The sequence below is a fragment of the Leopardus geoffroyi genome, chromosome D2 (genome assembly GCF_018350155.1).
Source record: "Leopardus geoffroyi isolate Oge1 chromosome D2, O.geoffroyi_Oge1_pat1.0, whole genome shotgun sequence".
Classification (NCBI taxonomy): Eukaryota; Metazoa; Chordata; class Mammalia; order Carnivora; family Felidae; genus Leopardus; species Leopardus geoffroyi.
In genome coordinates this window covers 17,493,757-17,515,047 of record NC_059334.1, presented here as the reverse complement: position 1 = coordinate 17,515,047, position 21,291 = coordinate 17,493,757, and the positions used below count along the sequence as shown (strand labels likewise).

General features: G+C 44.7%; 1 protein-coding gene across 7 annotated transcripts in view; it reads right to left on the bottom strand.

Annotated features, from left to right (window-relative positions):
- Positions 1 to 235: 235 nt before the first annotated feature.
- The window catches only part of TTC13 (tetratricopeptide repeat domain 13), an 84,917-nt gene continuing 63,861 nt past the window's right edge, over positions 236 to 21,291 (bottom strand). For 4 of the 7 annotated variants that reach the window (XM_045437382.1, XM_045437384.1, XM_045437386.1 and 1 more), the window contains 8 exons: positions 20,589 to 20,672; positions 19,677 to 19,761; positions 8,828 to 8,937; positions 6,742 to 6,877; positions 5,487 to 5,566; positions 2,734 to 2,812; positions 2,505 to 2,584; positions 236 to 1,046 (listed from right to left, as the gene is read on the bottom strand). In XM_045437382.1, the coding sequence (XP_045293338.1) occupies positions 932 to 1,046; positions 2,505 to 2,584; positions 2,734 to 2,812; positions 5,487 to 5,566; positions 6,742 to 6,877; positions 8,828 to 8,937; positions 19,677 to 19,761; positions 20,589 to 20,672 (769 nt within the window). In that variant the 3' untranslated portion in view covers positions 236 to 931. The remainder of the gene's footprint in view (positions 1,047 to 2,504; positions 2,585 to 2,733; positions 2,813 to 5,486; positions 5,567 to 6,741; positions 6,878 to 8,827; positions 8,938 to 19,676; positions 19,762 to 20,588; positions 20,673 to 21,291) is intronic. The other 3 variants (XM_045437383.1, XM_045437385.1, XM_045437387.1) reach the window with 1 other exon arrangement.

Here is a 21,291-nt window from a genome sequence, read left to right as displayed (position 1 = left end):
TAAAGTCAAGCACGATGTCCTGGCGTGCTACCCCTTACGTGAGATTTCAAGACAAGGAGTAAATAGCAGGGAGCAGAGAACAGTTTCTGATCTGGAAATGGCAACAATTTAATGAACCCATTTTACTGTCATTTACCCTGCCTCGGTGGGGGGGGGGGGGGGGGGGAATCATTCATTTCCCGAACGTTTTTACACTTGTAAGTGACACTAGTTCGCAGAATAAGAACATACGTAATCCAGTGTCAAAAACCGGTGAGTTATAGAAACCACCCCTCGTTTATTTTTTCCAACACAGAGAAAAAAAAAAAAAAAAAAAAAAAACAACGAAACAAAACATGGTTCCATAATCCAGTGTTTGGGTCACTGGCAAACACAGTCTGCATCAGTCACAATAGACGTCCCTGGCTGTGAGCGCTGTGGGGCACGGTGGTGGCCCGCGAGTGTCCTATCGTTCGAATAAAACGGGGGTCGCACGCGTGAAGGTCACGTGAGGGGAAACAAGATGGCCTACCACGATGTGCGCATAAAGGAGGTCTTTGAAAAATACCCAGATCTCTAAAGGAATGGAAACACTCCTGTGCTGTGGCTGGTTTTGTTCCTTTTAATGACCGATTTTTGGCTTTTCAGGCGAGCTTCTCGGCCGTAAGGAAGGAGCTGTATGACGTTGTGGGTGGAAGCCGACAAGGCTGGTGACCTCTAGGCACGCTTTCCTGCCCCGACACGGAGCCAGCTCTCTTCCCCCCAAAACCCTCTTCCGTGATTTTTGTCATGGTTCCCAAAAGTAAAGAAAATGATTTCAAGTATTCAATTCCTATCAAAAATTGGTATCAAAAGTAATAAAGGACCTAGTTTCTTTAGAATTCCATGTTTTAAAAAATAACTTAGGAAGCAAGAGGTCCGGCCCTTTACTTGTATAAATACCACAGCGTGACTAGAGTTTCTTAAGACAACGTGGAGAGGAGTCAGTGTTTAGCACCTCGATCATTGATCTTAACGTTGGGAACGCCTCTGACACGGACGGGAGACTCTTATAAGAAGGTGAAATACTGCAAAAGAGAAACACAAAGAAGGAAGATAAAAATTAACACAGATTTACCAAAAACGGCAAAGCTTATATTTATTCCTATGACATTATTCTCTTTCCAACAACCCCGTGTGTGTAACGTCAGAGGCGCTGGGAACAGAACGGATGCCTCTACTGCGGTGGGCTGGGATACCTGTCGGCTCCCGCAACGAGCTGCTTGCAGAGTGTAACCAGAGTCTTCGGGAAGGAAAATTAAACTCTGATGTACACGTGACTGTGACACACACACGTCCGGTCGGGGCGCGTGCTAGACTTGAATCAGAGACACGGGGCCCAGGCCCACCTCGCGCCTTATTGGCAAGGGGGCTTTCTCCAGCCCCTACTCTTATCAGTAACAACGGGGACAGTCTCCTTAACTCACAGAGTCACCCTGAGCAAAGGAGGAGACAATGGATGCCAAAGGGTGGGGTGAAAGGGCACCTGCTCAGTGGGAGGTAGTTTTTTATTCATTCCTTAAAGAATTGTTGAAGGGTTAACACTGTGAAACCGGGGAAGAGACAGAAGCCAGATCGTTGACCTTATGGTCCTCTTACTAAAACATGTGGGAAGAGTAATCCTGAAACGAGAATATACTGGAACGAAGGGTGACCATTAGCAGCGATCGTTACAAAGCTAATAGAATACTTACAAATCGAACAAGAGTGCACTACAGAAATGGATTTCTCTGTCTGAAACAGAGCGCAAATCACCCAGCAATTTTTAGAGCAGCTGTTATGTCTAATAGATGGGCCAGGCAAAGTTGGAGGTGACGTAAAACACATGGGGAAGGAGCAAGAATAAATGAGGTCAAACAGTGAGATTTGCTTGTTGTTTATTAACTATTAAAGCACCTACGAGTTTCATTTCATCCCAAATTTCCTGGAAACAAGAATCGGGAAAGGGCGGAGGGTGCTGGACTTCTCCTGGTAGCCGCTGGGGATGATGTCCGGTTAGCATTTACTAGTATTTACTAACCACTCACATGTATTCCTTGCCTACGTTACAATGTAGTGCCACCTTCTCAAAGTCTACAGTGCAGTAAAAATGCGGCTGAACGGGCAAAGTGCACCCACTCAGAGTAAGTCTGAAATGGGTCCAGCTCACCCTCCTCCCATTCCCTCCTGAACCCTAGGAGTTTGGGATAAAGGGTAAAAATTAGCCAAGAGAGACGAATCCCTGATTATACAAGGAAGACGTTTGTAACTTTTCTCTCCCACACCAGTGCCCTTGCCTTTTATTCGTTATTTGTTTTTCATCTGTGGACTCCCCCTTTTCAGGGGGTCTTACACGCCCCCTGGCAACGTGGATTCCATCACAGGCAGAGTGAGAACTCGCGAAGGGAGCACAGCCCCAGTCTCGCACAGCCCCAAAAGGAGCAGGAAGTCCCCTCCCTACTTCGGAGGTTAACGTCTTTTTGTTGACCCCCCCCCAAAACAGTTACCTTTTCAGGTTCATCCAGCTTTTGGCTATTTTGCTAAAGGCTTCTGAACCCGGGGCTGTCATAGCTTCAAAGTCGACTAACTGAAAAAGAAGGAAGTTGAGGGATGGCATTAGTGTGGGGGAGAAAGGCTCCCTCGGAGATCTGTTTAACTTCTCGACCGCACCGCAAAAACCCAAGGACTGGAATTTCAGCGCTCAGCCCGCCATCTGCCCTTCCAGCGTCAACGTACCTTCCCTTTGGGAATTTTTCCTGTTACTTCCTTTCCGCTTGCCATCAACGCTCCCACGATCACGGAGTAAGCTATCACACTGTTTAAACAAAGAACAACGACCAGTCAGTCAGTCCCAGTCCACGGACAGGTATTGTGTGAAACCTCATTATGGATTTTCCACCATAGAAGACGACATTTTATCTCTTTTAAGAAGTCTCTAGAAATTAAACTTCAAAATAGTTTGTCTTAAAAATATTTACTAATTTACTCCAATAAAAATATTTACAGATTCGCTATTTTAAGGGTAAATGTGACTCGGGACATTCTTCTTTTTTTTTTTTTTTTTTCTCGATGTTTATTTATTTTTGAAGGAGAGAGAGAGAGAACAAGAAGGAGAGGGGCAGAGAGAGGGAGACAGAGAATCCCAAGCTGGCTCCATTCTGTCAGCACAGAACCTGATGCTGGGCTTGAACCCAGGAACCGTGAGATCATGACCTGAGCTGAAATCAAGGGCTGGACGCTCAACCAACTGAGCCACCCAGGCGCCCCCAGAATATTCTTTTTCTGAGGAAAAAGTGTTTCTTTTATTTAGCAGTTTTCTTCCCACCTGGCTTTTCTATTCTTATAAAGTAATGAATTAGAAAATGTGTCTGCTTCTATTTCTAGCAACTGCACCCAGCGTGGCTTTTAAAATGCATATATACAATACACTTTGTAATATAAACATATTAATCTTATTGTTTAAGCATTAAAACCTTTGACCCCCAAAGAAGAAAAGCAGAACACCTTCTCAGATTGCGCTAACAGCCTGCTTGGAAAATTGACACGTCATGTAAATTTCCTTCCTGGCATGTAACAGACTCTCTCTTGCTTCTGACATTTAGTACACGCCGACTACGTGTGCCCCCTGTGCAGGGCACCCTGGGTGAAGATAACCAGCATGAGGCTCTGGCCTCTGAGAGCAAGCAGCCAGGCCCAGAAGGCAGATGGCAAGAGAGCTGCAGACAAAGCCTCCCGTGTGCAGCGAGCGAAGCCTGGGGGTCACCCAGGGGGACGACCCCACGGAGGCCAAGGGCATGCATGCAGGCTACACCTTCCGGGCTGGGGTGGAGCAAAGGGGGCAGAGAAGGAGGAAGGGAAGTAGCTGGCGCAGAGGGAGAGCACGCGTGGACACGAAGGGGTGAGGCATGGCGGGCAGCCGCGCAGGACAGGGCAACGGGAAGACCCTCGAGAAGCTCCGCAGGGCAGTAAAAGGGCAGAGGAAGGAGGGCGGTGAGGAGGCCAAGGCAAGCTAGGATCAGATGGGACGGGCACTGTGCGTGACGACCCCGAGTTTGCACCTGAGCCGCTAGGTACGAAGAACGGGGGCAGAGAGGCTGAATCACTGTGTTGTTCACCTGAAACCAGGGTAACACGGTAGGTTACCTGTACTGGAATTAAAACCAACCAACCAAACAAACAAAAGAACTGGGGCAGAGAGGGGAAGGAGGAAAGCCTGGAAGAAGGGAGACTAGCCAGAAACGTACGGGTGACGAGGGTTTGAACTGTGGCAGTAGCTGCGAGCAGTAGAGAGGACAGACCCAACCGGATTAGGGACTGAACACATGTAGGCTCTGGGGGGGTGGGGGCGGGGGGGGGGGAGGAGTGCAGGTGATTATAGTCGTATGTCACCCTCCTCCTGTGTCACCACGAGCCAGCAGAGCTGCTGTGAGGACAAAAGGGAAAATGCTGCCTATCCTCGCGGAGCCTGCTTAGGTGGTTGATAAAAGGGGGCGGGCAGGGGCGTGCTCACATCACACGTTCAGTGCGCACCCTAATAACAGTTAGGCTGAGGTCACGATATTTACGCTCTTGGTTTGTCTCCATGCCTTCTCAACACAGCAAAACTTACCTCCATGTTTAGGAGAGCTTTACTTTTAAAGTGTTGAAGCTAAGGACATTCAAGCATATTATTTTGGCCAAAATATCGTAAATTCAAGTCTGTGCCAGCAACAGCACATGCCTCTTCCCTGATCTACAGCTCAGAGAATAAACAGAAAACTCTGCAGACTCACCCCCGCCCTCCCCGTCTTAATGACACCTGAAAAGCTCCTGATGGATTCATGAGTAGTGAGAATTTGTTCACAATAATAAAAGTAGTATGGAATGGTTGGTAATCAAAAAGTATAAAACTGATGGGCAAAAACTGGGAGGAAGGGGAGAAGAAGGAAGGGTAACAGTCTGGGCCAATACGAGAAATTAAAATACAGTGAGTACAACGTATGCACATAGTAGGCCTTCAATATATTTGTGTTGAATGAATGAATCCCTGACCTGTAAAACTTTTTTTTTTTAAGATTTTTTTCAAGTGTGTTTATTTTGAGAGAGAGACAGAGAGCGAGAACGAGCAGGGGAGGGGCAAAAAGAGAGGGGGGGAGAGACAATCCCAAGCAGGTTCCGCCCTGTCAGCACGGAGCCCAAGGCGTGGTTCAATCTCATGAACTGCGAGATCATGACCTGAGCCGAAATCAGGAGTTGGACAGTCAACCAACCGAGCCCCCCAGGCGCCCCCCTAACCTGTAAAACTTAAGCACACTATCTTAGAACAATCTTTCACAATTCTTTAGATGATATGGTAGATTGAGGACATAATATCTGGGTGGATTTTGGAAAAAACAAAAGGGAGTGTCTTGCCATTGCCTGGGGGTAGGTAGTACAAGCAAAAAGGAGTATGTTTTTTCAATGTAAAAACGTTTATTTAAAACATTTTAAAATTATAGGGTATCACTCACCTGGATCCTCGAGAGAGTGGCATTAAATTATAAAAGTAGTAAACCAAGGATAAGATTAAGTTGCAAACAGCATCAGCTTCCTAGGGGGAAAAAAAAAAAAAGGACATGTGCTCATGAATTTAAATACTAGATTATACACTAGTTTTTTACGAGGTGACAAGACATAAGAATCGTTTACATCAAGGAAAGGGTTATTTCATGCCTCTCCTACAGGAACCTACGTTCCCATTCTTGAATACTTCATACTCTTTGCTGCCATTTTTTCCTTTTGTTAAAAAAAAAATGTTTTTAAGTTTATTTATTTATTTTGAGAGAGAGCGTGTGTGTGTGTGAGCAGGGGAAAGGCAGAAAGAAAGGGAGAGAGAATCCCAAGCAGGCTCCCCGCGGTCAGCGCAGAGCCTGACGTGGGGCTTGAATTCCTGAACCGCGAGATCGTGACCTGAGCCAAACCAAGAGTCGGGCGCTTAACCGACTGAGCCACCCGGGTGCCCATTACCACTTCTTCCGAATGAAAGGGTATGCATACGGTTTGGTTTCGAGCAATATTTTCTGAGCTGTTGTTAAAACTGAAACCTTTTCGGATAAACGTAAAAATCTCAGCCTCCTTTAATGTTACTTGGCACGTCAAAATCCATATTAAGATTTAAACAAAACAAAGCGCTTATTAATGCTGAGGATGGTTTCCCAAGATTCTGACAGGCACAGCCTCTGCGCCGAGATTTAGGTGATAAATACACTTAATTACGTGAAAACCTGAATGCTTAATTGTAGGTATGAACTGATTGAATGCACGAGAAATGAACTGACTTCCCAAGGACCACGGATATCCACTCCAGAATGCGGATACTCTCAGCACAGTGGTAGCTGCTATCGCCAAGGGGGCAGGCCAGATCCTGCCTCCAAGGAGTTGGGGTGGGACCGGGAGGGAAGAGGTCACAGACCAGGAAAGGCCCACTGAGTGCAGCATGGGCCGCTGTCACTCTGGACCGACTTGTTCACTTCAATCTTGAGAAAGCCCAGACTTATAGCAACTATATAAATGTATCATTGCCCTTCCTCAGTCACTATCATTACTAAATACAGTAATTGTTTCCATAAGAATATTAAAAGGAAGTATTTACAGGTCATCAACGAAAACCGATCTCAAGCATAAGGTGCACGCACAATACCAGCGAAAGCGTAGAGGCTTTAAAAAGGTTACAAAAGAATCCTAGGAAGCATGGATAAAATGGAAGCAAAAACGCAAAAAACCTACCCCAAATTCTGATGAAAGGATCAGTACTTTTCCTTTTGCTGTTAGATCTTTATAAAGTGCATCTATTTCGGCATGATATAATTGTGTTCTTTCTTCTGTGGTTTGTGTTTCCACAGAAAACAGTATGTTGCCAACCCTAAAAATACAACAATGTGTGTCAGAGGCACGTATCATACAATTCAAAGAGCCAAACACAGAAAGCAAAAAAAAAAAAAAAAAAAAAAAAAAAAAGGAAGGAACCAGTAGGTCGATGTGGCACAAGACGTCTGTGAGAGTGTATCCCACCTAACTACAGCCAGATTGAGGCGTGTTCCATAAGCGTGCGATTTTTTCACAAAATACAATATTTTGTTCCGTCTAACCACGTGTACCTATTATATGAGCTTAAGCTAATATAGAAGGAAACTACACATCGTAAAAACGAGGGCATAGTAAATATTTTCTCAGACAGCCACCCTATTATGACTGAAGATCGGGAGCCAGCACTGTGCGCAGAAGAAGTTCAAGGACTCCATGGTGTCTTTTCAAGCTTTTGCTGCACACCTGGCTACACGCCAGGTACTACGGAGGATAGAAAGTTGAGGCAACAGGCGTTTATCATGTAACTAAACAGTTCTTAGATCTTGTAAAGAGGAGCACAGCACAGCTGTTGCATTTACTGGGAAAGGGACAGAGCCCTGAGGCCATCAATTATTATAAGACCATATGCATCACCTAGTTCGTCAGGGTTCAAAAGAGGGAGATTAGGTCTAATTTGGAAAGACATAGACGAAAACAGGAAATGCTTCATGGAGGAAGGGGCCTGAATTTGAAAATCAGGACGGGAGTGAGAGAGGCTCAGAAGCAGGGGGTGGGAGGTGACCGCAGGGAACAAGCAGCCCAGCTGAATCAGCAGGCCAAGTTCAAGCAGAAAATGTTGCTCGAGGCCGCATCACAAAAGGCCTTTCGTGTCTGGCAGGGGAGGTGGTCTCGGTATCCACAGGCAGTGGAGGGTCTGCAGTGGGGAGCCACCAGGAGACAGGGGGACGGAGACACCAGTTTTGAATCTACTTGTGCTGTGGGGGAGGGTGGCACGTGGGTGGGGGGGTACACCCAAAATTCAAGGGACATGGAGGCTCCTAGGTGAAGCTTGGAGTTCAGATATAAGTAAGACTGGTTAATGAAAATGGTCACTGCAGTGCTATATTTTATAAAGTGAAAATGAGAAACACTCTAAATGGTCAGTGACAGAAAAGTAGTAAGAGAAACTCAAAAATATCCATAAAATGAAATACTCTGTAATCATTACAAATGCTTACAAGAGTATGAGAAAATGTTCATGATCAGGTAATGGTAAGGGTAGAAAAGAAACAGGGTATAAAACAATGTGGAGTACAACCTCAGTTTTTGAGGAAAACAACCTAATGATTTTCTTTTTTATCTTTGTCTATCTGTGCATTCTAAATTTTTTTTTTTTTTAACGTTTATTTATTTTTGAGACAGAGAGAGACAGAGCATGAACGGGGGAGGGTCAGAGAGAGAGAGAGGGAGACACAGAATTGGAAACAGGCTCCAGGCTCTGAGCTGTCAGCACAGAGCCCGACTCGGGGCTTGAACTCACGAACCGCGAGATCATGACCTGAGCCGAAGTCGGACGCTTAACCGACTGAGCCACCCAGGCGCCCCTCTAAATTTTCCATAATAAGGCTGCACTAATCTCATAATATATTAAAACCTATATCCAAAAAAATCTTACAATGGCTTTCTATCTGCCAATCTGTCATCTTTTTTCGTTTTATCATTAAGAGTGTTGCCCACAAGGAACTTTAAGAACCCAGAAGAATGCTTTCCACAAAGCACATTAGACATTATACTTAATATCTAGAAAGTAGTTAGATAGCAGCACAGTCGAATGTCTGCTGGCGTAATACTCTAAAAGTCACGTTAAAAACATAACTGGCTATAGCTGCACACTGGACCTTGACAATTTTCATTTCAGGATAAAGCAAAAGTCTGGTAGGTCTGACCTCCCGGGGCAATAATCAGGTGCATGCGCACTTCCTGACACCAGCCCGCCTTCACGCCCACGCTTAGGAAGCATACGTACTTGTCCCCCGTAATCGTGATTGTGAATCCATCGTATTCCTTCCCTTGATCTTTGAGGCTGGGAACTTTCGTGTTCACAGTGAACCCATCCTTCGTTTTAGTATTAAACTGCTTTCGGGGAAAACAAATTCACATTACTAGCGTATAACTCATTGTAAACCCCCAACTGCTATTCTGTAGCATTGACTCTGACTTCCGTGTTTTGAAGTTTATTTATTTATTTACTTATTTGAGAGAGAAAGAGAGAGAACGAGAGCACAAGCAGGGGAAGGGCAGAGAGAGAAGGAGATTCCCAAGCAGGGTGGAGCCGGTTGTAAGGCTCATGACCTAAGCTGAAACCGAGAATCGGACAATTAACCGACCAGCCACCCAGGCGCCCCCTGATTTCCATGTTTTTCAGAAGGGTCACCGAAGTTCCCGACACAAGTGACCATGACCGCGCCTACCTCTACAGTGACCAAGGGCCCTCTGCCAGTCCCTATGGCCCCACACAGAGCCCAGGGTCAAGTTGCACTGCCCCGGGGCCCCCATGAGAGGCCAGCACAGAAGCTCAGCACACCAGGCTCACAGCTCCCCCAGTCAGCGGGCGCGCTGCTCACTTCTAAGAGCGCCTTTGGGTTTCTCATCATCTTAACTGGCAGCACCTTAGGATTCTTAGCAGGACAGTTGTGCCTAATACCCCCAAAACTCGAAAAACACCTTGTGCTCATGCTTGTGCTCCTTCGAGGAAGTCTGATTTGTCCCGAAAAGTACTCAGAATTCCATCTGTCAAATCGAGAATTTCACACATGTGCACACACAACTCTGCAGACCACAGAAAAGTATGTTAGAGGGACGACACAGAGCCAAGAATGGCCTTCAGGGGTGACAAGTAGGAAGGCAGTTTCAGAGGAAAATATTTTTGGCAAAACCAAAATGCTAATAGATTTTGTCATTAGTCCAGAAAAATCCTCCCCAGGTTCAATTATTTAGTGTTGTCAGCTGTTTTTGTTCGAACTGATAAGGAACCAAGGATAAAGTAAGAAGACGCTGTGCTTTACATAAGTCACTACCAGGGGAAAGGTTGTCTAAACTAGGCAGACCCCTCGGGTGGTCACTAATGGTCCAGAGAAGGACCTCGGCCAAACAGACATGAGGCACAGGTGATCAGAGCCAGCACTGGGAACAGGAACAGGAACTCTTCCATGAAGAAAGGGCTTTTATTTTATTTTTTTAAAGTTTATTTATTTTGTTTAAAAAAAATTTTTTTAATGTTTATTTATTTTTGAGACAGAGCGTGAGTGGGGGAGGGGCAGAGAGAGAGAGGGAGACCCAGAATCCGAAACAGGCCCCAGGCTCTGAGCTGTCAGCACAGAGCCCGACCCTGGGCTCGAACCCACGAACCGTGAGATCATGACCTGAGCCGAAGTCGGTCGCTTAACCGACTGAGACCCCCAAGCACCCTAACGTTTATTTTGAGAAAGACAAGACAGTGTGTGTGTGCATTTGAGCAGGGCAGGACAGAGAGAGAGGGAGAGAGAGAATCCCAAGCAGACTCCACGCTCAGTGCAGAGCCAGATGTGGGGCTCGATCTTCACAGATCACGAGATCAAGACCTGAGCCAAAATCAAGAGTCGGACGCTTAACCCACTGAGCCACCCAGGCGCCCCAAGAAAGGGCTTTTAGGGGAAGAAATGCGTTAACACTTACTACACGCTAACTTCTCATCTGATGCTTACAACATACCGGTAAGACAGGTATGTTTTCTGGCATAGTCTCAATCCTGCAGGAGAGAAAACCAGCTGGGAGGGGAGGGCCCGGCAGGAGTTACTGAGCCGGGAGTGGCAGCGGCCTCCAGTCCACATTATATGCTGATAAGCTGCCTCAAGGGGAGCTGAGGTAGCCAGTGGACCCTGAACAACGTGATGGGCAGCTGACTGATAACATAAAAGCTGGATTAACACATTTTGTATGTTGTATGGATCCTGTATTCTTACAATAAAGTAAGCTAGAAAAAGGAAAATCCTAAGGAAGATAGTTACAGCGCTGTGCCGCCTTTAGAGATAAAAAATCCACATAAGTGGTCTCACGCAGGTCAAACCCATGTTGTTCAACGGTCAATTGTACTTTAACTTGGTTTGTCACTGAAAGCAGATTTCAGTGGAAGCTGTCGTGACATCACATCGCACCAAGCACTGGAGAACCAAAGGTGTTTTATATGCTTCCATGCGTGCCCTTAAAAATATCAATATGCCCACAGTCCTGGGTGAAAGCTGGGTGTCCAGGGCCCCGACGGAATGGTCACTTCCGGACCACGGTCAGACAGGCGGGGACCTCACACCGGCGGGCGCCCGGCCTCTCGGCGGCACCCTGAGTAATTGCAGGCTTGGAGTCCACTATGCTTTTCTTTTTAAGCAAAGAGAATATAATGTTAAAATCCCCCTAAGCTGCTTTGGTATTCTTCCCAAAAGAGTAAGTTTAAAAGCCTAAAGTACCAACAAGAGGGAGATTAAAAACGAAGACATGCGCCAGTTTTCTTTCTGTACAGGACGTCCCGGCGGCCCTCAGTGGAGCGGTTCTGCCCTCTGGGGGGCATCTGGGGAATTCATGGGAGAGTCTGGTGGCTACAGCGTGGGGGTGGCGGGGAGGCTACCACAGGAACTTAGCAGGTGGGGCTGAAAACACTAGATGTCCCCGGGGGGAGGGGGTCAGGGGACAGTCACGCGTTATGCATGACTGCCAATGCCCCACTGGACTGCCACGTAAATGACGAACTTATTTACAATTTAATAATTCCTGGGGCGCTTGGGTGGCTCAGTCCGTTAAGCGTCTGTCTTCGGCTCAGGTCACGATCTCCAGGTCTGTGAGTTCGAGCCCTGCTTTGGGCTCTGTGCTGACAGCTCAGGGCCTGGAGCCTGCTTCCGATTCTGTGTCTCCCTCTGCCCCTCCCCTACTCGCACGCACACACACATACACACACTGTCTGTCTCTCTCTCTCAAAAATAAAATAAACATTAAAAACATTTAAAATAATATTTTAATAGTTACTTGGGCCTAGAACCAGACTCCATTTCACACTTAGACACTAAATATTTGTTAACATAGTTTTAATCCACGCTGAATTTTCCATGAAGGCGAATAGCACATCCAACTGGGGAAACAGGATATTAGGCACTGTTTGGAAGTTTACCATTTCAGAAAACGCTGTCACCAGCAGCTCGTGATACCAGAGTCAGCAAATCACATTGATGTGGGGCTGCGTTCGTAGCTGCCCTGTTCACCCCCCTTTTTCCGCAGGTGTAGTAAGCAACCAGCTACTTCTTTCTGGCTTCTGTGAAGACGTGCCTGAATCCAACATCCTAACACAGACGCTATTCTATTACAAATGATTTACCATTTAGACCTCCTTTATGGCACTACGTTGGCCTTTTAAAGAATTATTTTGCGTAGGTGTGATACATTCTCTATGAATTTCATTTGGATGCAGTGAAGAAGGCGTCTGATACTAGAGTAGCTTTTTTTTTTTTTTAAGTTTATGTTGAGAGAGAGAGAGAGAGAGAGAGAGAGAGGGAGAGAGGGAATCCCAAGCAGGCTCCAAGCTCTTCAGTGAGGACAGAGCTTGACATGGGGCTTGATCCCACAAACCGCGAGGTCATGACCTGAGATGAAATCAAGAGTTGGGCGCTTAAGCAATTGAGCCACCCAGGCACCCCAATACTAGAGTAGCTTTGAGAAGGTTGGGAACCACTGCGTCAGTGCATCAGGCCCTTGCAATAACCCCTGCAACAGGCCTGGACAGAATCAGTGCTCTTAGCAGACAAGAGCCTGGGACTTAGACAGTGGAAGAGGTGAATGTGGACCCTGGTGTGTAGAGTATTAGCTCGCTGCTTTGCTCATGACCTGAGCCTTCCTGCTCTCATTCCTCAGAAATGGGTAAGATCAGAGGGCACCTGGGCGGCTCAGTCGGTTGAGCATCTAACTTCAGCTCAGGTCGTGATATCATGGTTGGTGGGTTTGAGCCCCGTGTCGGGCTCTGTGCTGTCGGGATGGAGCCTGCTTGGAATCCTCTGTCCCCCTCCTTCACTGCCCCTCCCCTATCATGCTCTCTCTCACAAAAATAAATAAACATTTTAAAAAAAGAAATAGGTGGTTTAGTCGGTAGAGCACCCGACTCTTGGTCCCGGCTCAGGCCATCTCACGGTTCCTGAGTTCAAGCCCCGCATCGGGCTCCACGCTGGCGGTGCGGAGCCTGCTTGGGATTCTCTCTCTCCCTCTCTCTCTTCCCCTCCCCCACGCGTGCTGTCTCTCTCTCAAAATAACCTAATAAACTTACAAAAAAAAAAGAAATGGATAAGTTCTGGTTCTTCATGTCAATTTCTTAAATTTCATCTGATGTACATCAAACCTGTCTACTATAGCTTACAAGGAGAACACTGATTCACGTTTTACATTAAAGTTCAAACCATTAATTGAAAAAAAAACATATCCACCTTCTGTTGCCAAATTGTTGAGTAGTTATAATCTGGGGTAGAGGCAATGTTTGTAAAATTGTAACTTCTTAATAGGTTATACTTTTAAACAATGATTTCTGTCCCCGTAAGTATACTTCATCTTGAATTGCAATATTTCTGATAGTGACATGCTACACTCACATTCTCTTTTCATTAGCATTTGCCTGGTACGCCTTTCTCCCTGTAAACAGCATATAGCTGGGCTTTAAAAAACCAGTCCGAAATCCTCAGTCTTTCACCGAGGGGATCAATTATAACACCACGTTGACTTGTCACTGTCATTACCTACATTTCCTAGCCCACCCTACTTTTTTATCCCCCTCTTTTTCGAAGCTTTGAGTTGAATTGACATTGTTTTCTTTATGCCGTTCTCCTGCCTTCTACAGGTCTAGACGATGATACGTCGCATCTCTGTTGTTTCAGTATTTGCCTTTAAATTTTTAGTATAGATATTTTAAACACGCATTTTTCTGTCAATATCATGGATCAGTGATTATACTGTCTCACTGAAAAAAACAAATACCTTAGTAACAGTTTTACTTCCTTTCTCTACTTTCTCTAACCTCTAATGTTGACATTATCCAGTATTTTAATTCCAGACATACATATTTTTAAACATCAGGTGTTAACAATTCATTTCATCAGTTTATTTGTTCACCACGATTTCTTACATCTCATGTTTTCTTCTCTCTTGGGCTTATCTGATGAGAGTATATATGCCCTTCAATCATTTTGACAAAGAAAATCTACACTTGGTGAAATTCCTAAATTACTATATGTTTGAAACAGTTTTTATTTAACCCTTACACTTGAACACTGGTAGAGTAGGTTCAAATAAATTTCCCTTCGTTGTCTTCTAGAATCCACTACTGCTGCTGGAAGGCAGTTGGGCATCAGTGAAATTCTCCCTCCTTAGTTTTTCTTTTTCTTTCTTTCTTTCTTTCTTTCTTTCTTTCTTTCTTTCTTTCTTTCTTTTTCTTTCTTTTCTGGAAGCTTGAAGATGTTCTTTTTACTCTTTGTGTGTTAAAATAAATATGTAACATAAAATGTGCCACTTTAACCATTTGTGAATGTATAGATCAATGGCATTAAGAACGTTCAGACCTCATCAAGATAAAAAGTGTCTGCACAGTGAAGGAAGCAATCAGCAAAACTAAAAGGCAACCAACGGAATAGTAGAAGATATCTGCAAATGACCTATCAGATAAAGGGCTAGTATCCAAAATCTTAAAGATCTTATCAAACTCAACACCGAAAAAACAAATCATCCAGTGAAGAAATGGGCAAAGGCCATGAATAGACACTTTTCCAAAGAAGACATCCAGATGGCTAACAGACACATGAAAAAAATGCTCAACATCACTCATCATCAGGGAAATACAAATCAAGACCACAATGAGATAGCACCTCACACCTGTCAGAATGGCTAACATTAACAACTCAGGCAATATCAGATGTCGGCCAGGATGCAGAGAAGGAGGAACCCTTTTGCACTGCTGGTGGGAATGCAAACTGGTGCAGCCTCTCTGGAAAACAGTATGGAGGCTCCTCAAAAAATTAAAAATAGAACTACCCTACGACCCAGCAATTGCACTACTAGTGGAATATTACTTGGCGATCAAAAAAGAATGAAATCCTGCCATTTGCAACAATGTGAATGGAACTAGAGTGTGTTATGCTAAGTGAAATTAGTCAGAGAAAGACAAATATCATATGACTTCACCCATAAGGGGAATTTAAGATGAACATGAGGGAAGGGAAACAAAAATAATATAAAAACAGAGAAGGAGACAAACCATAAGAGACTTCTAAATATAGAGAACAAACTGAGGGTTGCTGGAGGGGTGCTGGGTCGGGGGGAAGGGCTAACTGGGTGATGGGCATTAAGGAGGGCACTTGTGATAAGCGCTGGGTGTTATATGTAAGTGATGAACAACTAAATTCTATTCCTGAAATCATTATTACACTATATGTTACCTTGGATTTAAATAAAATAACAGCAGTAAAAGGAAAAGTTCACATTGTTTGCAACCATCACCATCAACCTTCCACAGAACTTTTTGCATCATCCCAAATAGAAACTCTGTCTCCCTCCCCCAACCCCTGGCAACCATCTTTCTACTTTCTGTCTCTATGAATTTGACTCCTCTGGACACCTCATATAAGTGGAATCGTAGGGTATTTGTCCTTTTGTGACTGGTTTATTTCACTCTGCCTAATGTCCTCAAGCTTCATCCATGCTGTAGCCTGTGTTAGAATTCCCTTCCTTCTTCAGGCTGAATAATACCCCATCGTATGGCCATGCCACATACTATTTATCCATTCATCCATTCATGGCCCCTTGGGTTGCTTCTGTCTCTTGACTACTGTGAATAATACTGCCATGAACATGGGTGTACAAATATCCGAGTCCCAGCTTTCAATTCGTTTGAATGTACACCTAGAAGGGGAGTTTTTGGATCTTATCATAATTCTATGTCTAATTTTTTTTTAATTTTTTTTTAACGTTTATTTATTTATTTATTTATTTAAAAATTTTTTTTTTTAATGTTTATTTATTTTTGGGACAGAGAGAGACAGAGCATGAACGGGGGAGGGACAGAGAAAGAGGGAGACACAGAATCAGAAACAGGCTCCAGGCTCTGAGCCATCAGCCCAGAGCCTGACGCGGGGCTCGAACTCCTGGACCGCGAGATCGTGACCTGGCTGAAGTCGGACGCTCAACCGACTGCGCCACCCAGGCGCCCCTTAACGTTTATTTATTTTTGAGACAGAGAGAGACAGAGCATGAACAGGGGAGGGGCAGAGAGAGAGGGAGACACAGAATCCGAAACAGGCTCCAGGCTCTGAGCTGTCAGCACAGAGCCCGACGCGGGGCTCGAACCCACGGACCGTGAGATCATGACCTGAGCCGAAGTCAGACGCTTAACCGACGAAGCCACCCAGGTGCCCCTCTATGTCTAATTTTTTACCTTTATTTATTATTATTATTATTATTTTTTTTTTTTTTTTTTGAGAAAGGAGTAAGAGGGAGGGGCAGGGAGAAAGGAAGAGAGAGAGAGAGAGGGAATTCTAAGCAGGCTCCACATTCAGCACAAAGATTATGACTGGAGCCGAAATCAAGAATCAGACTCTCAACTGACTGAGCTACCCAGGCTCCCCTCTACATCTAATTTTTTTGAGGAACTCTCTTTAATCCTGAAGTCCCCAAATTTTATCAGAATGTGTCTAGGTGTCAATATTGAGCATCATGCTGAACATCTAAGAGGCCCTGCATTGATCTTTTCATCTCTCCACAAGCTTTCCTTCTATTATTTTGTTGACTAACCGCTCTGTTTCTTTACCTTTCTTCTCTCCTTTCTGATCTCTATCAGGTCCGTTCTTCATCTTCTGCATTCATCGTCTCTCATATTTTATATTTCTTTGTCCTCGTATACTATATTCTGGGAGAATTTACTGATTGGATTTTCCGGCTCACGTGTATTTGATATTCAACTGTCTTTAATCTACTAGTCTTAACTAGCGGAGATTTTTTTTTTTTTTAACCATGAGTATTCTATTTCCTTTTTATTGCTACTATCTGTCTACCTATCTACCTATCATATGATACTGGCTCGAATCTCTCAGAAAATTAATTTATGTATGTTTCATTGAGGTAAAATTTATATACAATGAACTTCATGTGTATTGTGTATAATTTGATGCATTTTTACAAATATATACACCCATGTATCCACTATTCTAGTCAAGATATAGTGTAGTTTCATCATTCTGGAAAGTTTTCTCCTACCCCTTTCAGGTAAACCTCACTCCTCAGAAGCCATCACTGTTTTGCTGTCTCTCTAGATCAGTCGAACTTCTTACAAATGGAATCATACTCTTCTGTATGCGACTTCCTTTGCCCCACATAATGTTTCTAAAGGTCCCCCCGCTGCTGTGTATTAGCAGTACCCTTTCTCCGTATTATTATTGAGTAGTGTGTTCCATCCCTGGCCTCCTCTGAGGAACGACGACCGACCCTCATAAGGCATCCCGATCTGGAAGACAGCCTCTGGACAAGGAAAGCTGAGGACTGGCACACAAACCTTGGGCCATATGCAAAACTAAAGTAGCGGCTTCTCCGACACCACTGACTTTTGCATCCTCCAATTTTCTTTTGGTTCTTTTTATAGTTTCCATTCTCCTGCTCAGGTTCTTCATCATTGTGCTCATGTTTTCCTTTAAGTCCTCGAACATGTTAATGAAACAAAGACTTTAAAAGAGTTCATTGCAACTTGTGGATCTCCTGGGGTCTGTTCCTGTTAACTGGTTTTGGTTTCTTGGTTATGGGTCATGTTCTCCTGCTTCTTCCTTTGCCTAATAATTAAGAAGTCTAGACTATGTTTCCTTCCTTTAAAGGGTGTTGAGTTTTGTTTTGGCAGGCAATCCAATCACGAGCAGATCCATTTAATCCTCTTGGGCTTGGTTTTCTGTTAGGGTGATCTATTCAGAAATTGTCCTTCAGGGCGCCTGGGTGGCTCAGTCGGTTAAGCGTCCAGCTTGGCTCTGGTCATAATTTCACGGTTGGTGGGTTCGAGCTCTGCATAGGGGTTTGTGCTGACAGCTCAGAGCCTGGAGCCTGCTTCAGATTCTGTATCTCCCTCTCTCTCTGCCCCTCCCCTGCTCGCACTCTCTCTCTCTCTCTCGGGAAATGAACATAAAAAAAGAAAGAGAAAAAGAAATTGTCCTTTGTCCTAGAATGTGGACCTCATTCTAGGTGGTCTTATACCTACGGTGTGTCCTTTCTGGGGTTGTGAGTAAATGCCCAGGGTGCTCCCAGGATCCCTCCATTCTGGCAAGGTCACAACTCCAATGTCTCTCAGTGGTGTAAAACTGAGGCTACCTCCCTTCAGCTCTCACACCCTGGTATAAAAACCGCTCGTACCTCCGTTCAGCTCTCACGCCCATAGCAGCCACTGTCTGCAGGGCCTCTGGGTCTCACTGAGCGAGCAGAGCCCAGCTCTCAGCCAAGCGTGACAAGGAACGCCCATGCTGACCTCTGGGGACTTCTCACCTTGAGCAGCTCTCTCCTCTTCTGTACTCTGCCCTGTAAACTCCAGCCACTTCGGCAGACCCCAACTCCAGTCTCTGCCTCCTTAGCTCAGCAAGACCACCAAACTCTGTTTAGGCTCCACATACACAGTGGTTTAGTAAATAATCCCAGGTAGAAGGCTGGGGTGAACACGGGGCTCACAGAAAGTGTTTCCCTTTCCTCAAAAATCACAGTCTTGTAATTGCCAACCCCTGAAAACAGGTGCCTTGTATTTTGTGGAGTTTTATAACTGTTATAGTATGGAAAGGTGGTCAACTATCAAGTACTCCACTGTGGCCAGAAGCAGAATTCAATGGTATATACTTTTTTTTTTTTTATTAATTTTTTTTTTCAACGTTTATTTATTTTTTTGGGACAGAGAGAGACAGAGCATGAACGGGGGAGGGGCATAGAGAGAGGGAGACACAGAATCGGAAACAGGCTCCAGGCTCTGAGCCATCAGCCCAGAGCCTGACGCGGGGCTCGAACTCACAGACCGCGAGATCGTGACCTGGCTGAAGTTGGACGCCCAACCGACTGCGCCACCCAGGCGCCCCTGGTATATACTTTTAAGTTTCCTTCTGTTTCCTGTATCAACTGCTTCCTCACAGCTTTGCTTTTATGTTTGAGACTGATGCCTGTGTTTTATGTGATTTGGGTTATTATTCAGAGGGTGTTTCCGTTAGTGTTTTCAGAATGCTTATAATTTTATTATTATTATCTTTTTTTTAACATTTATTTATTTTTGAGACAGAGAGAGACAGAGCATGAACGGGGGAGGGGCAGAGAGAGAGGGAGACACAGAATCGGAAGCAGGCTCCAGGCTCTGAGCCATCAGCCCAGAGCCTGACGCGGGGCTCGAACTCACGGACCGCGAGATCGTGACCTGAGCCGAAGTCGGACGCTTAACCGACTGAGCCACCCAGGCGCCCCTATTATTATTATGTTTTAACATTTATTTATTTTTGAGAGAAAGAGATAGAGCATGAGGAGAGGGGCAGAGAGAGCGGGAGACACAGAATCCGAAGCAGGCTCCAGGCTCTGAGCTGTCAGCACAGAGCCCGATGCGGGGCTTGAACTTACGAGCGGTGAGACCATGACCTGAGCCGAAGTGCGACTCAGCCCCGACTGAGCCGCACAGGTGCCCCTCAGAATGCTTATAACTTTAAAGTGCTTCTAGCACACTATTAATACACATGCATTAAACGGTTATGAGCTCTTCTTTAAAAAGTGCTCTAGTTGTGTTTTTTCCCTAAAAACACCTACCAGGATTCTGATGATAAACTTACCTTCATAATTGGCAGGAGATCTTCTACTTTGTGCACCTTTTCCAGAGCCTCTCTGACTTCCAACAATCCTTTAGGATTATTAGCTCTTAAAGAGAGAAAAAGAGACAGAGACAGAGGCAGATGGCAAGTAAAATTAATACAGAAATGTAATATACAATTCTATTACTTGCTATTACCTTAAGCTTTAATGAATCGACCTCAATTATGAGTAGCTCCATAGTCAAAATGGTGGGCCCAAACAAAAGTTTCTAAATATGGGGATGGTTTAATCCTAATGAATTTGGGGCCGCAGATGACAATTAAGAAAACAGATACAAGCCCATCTAGAAGGTGAAATGGAGAAACAGAACAGATTGCTGGCCAGTGGTCGTATATACATGCACGGGTCTCTGGTCATAATTTGGTGATGACGCCTTGATTCTCATAGACCAATTTTGAAATTAGAAGTGATTTTTTTTTTTTTTTTTCCTTTCTACAGTTGCTCAAACGGAAATATCCTGCTAGGTTTTTGTGCCACTTTTATATTTACTTGGTGATAACTATCCATTCAGAATTCTTTTTGCCCCATGTTCTGTTCACTGTGGGTTCACTATCTGGCCTTTCAGGTGAGAGAGAATGAATATTACGGCTGAAACCCCTAATAAAGAAATTCAAAGAAACGTCCTGCTTTTCAGAGAAGATGAGAAAAGTCACAGTATCGTGAGATTAAAACATTTCATGGATTCTGTACAGCTGTTAAAAGAAGGCTGGTAAGTCATTACCGAAAGGCTTTACAACTCCAAACACTGTGTCAACATTTGATAGACTTTGTTTAGTCTGTCAATAGGCTTAGTTTTCAAGTTTCACAGATGCAACTACTGTAAACTCTACCAAAGCTGGCGATTACCGTGAAAAAGAAAATTGAAGGATTACCCGTGATAAACAAGAATCCTATCTTTAATAAAATGAAGAATTTTCTCAAAATATTCCAGGTATCTCATGTTGATCACCTGGCCCCTGAAAGAAAAAAAAAAAAAAAAAAAATTAAGAATCGTTTTAGAAAGGACTGTATCAGAAACAACATCTAACTTCCGAGTGAATTCAAGAGAACGGTAAGAGAGCTGTGAGAATAATGTAGCAAAACAGTCTGGAAACTGTGCTTATTTGCACCCGGTGCATGGAAGAAGCAAAGAACTGTCTTGGCAGGATTGCCCGTCAGCTCTTGCAGCTTTTCGTGGTAGGAGAGGCACCAAACTCAGGCCCGGAGATGCCAAAATGAGGAGAAAAATCCTCAAGTACTTCTACGACGTTCGGCCTTTTTATGCCAATTTCCTTCATGAATCCCTTTTTCGCCTCTCCTTTGGTTCTCCTGGTAGTTCTCCTGTGGCCCAGCTCACACACAGGCTTCATCTCCTCCGCCCACTCTAAATATTATTTTACTCAGGGCACCTGGGTGGCTCAGTCGGTTAAGTGTCCGACTTCAGCTCAGGTCACGATCTCGTGGTTCATGGGTTCGAGCCGGGCATCGGGCTCTGGGCTGACAGCTCAGAGCCTGGAGCCGGCTTCGGATTCCGTGTCTCCCTCTCTTTCTCTGCCCCTCCCCTGCTAGCGTTCTGTCTCTCTTTCTCTCAAAAAT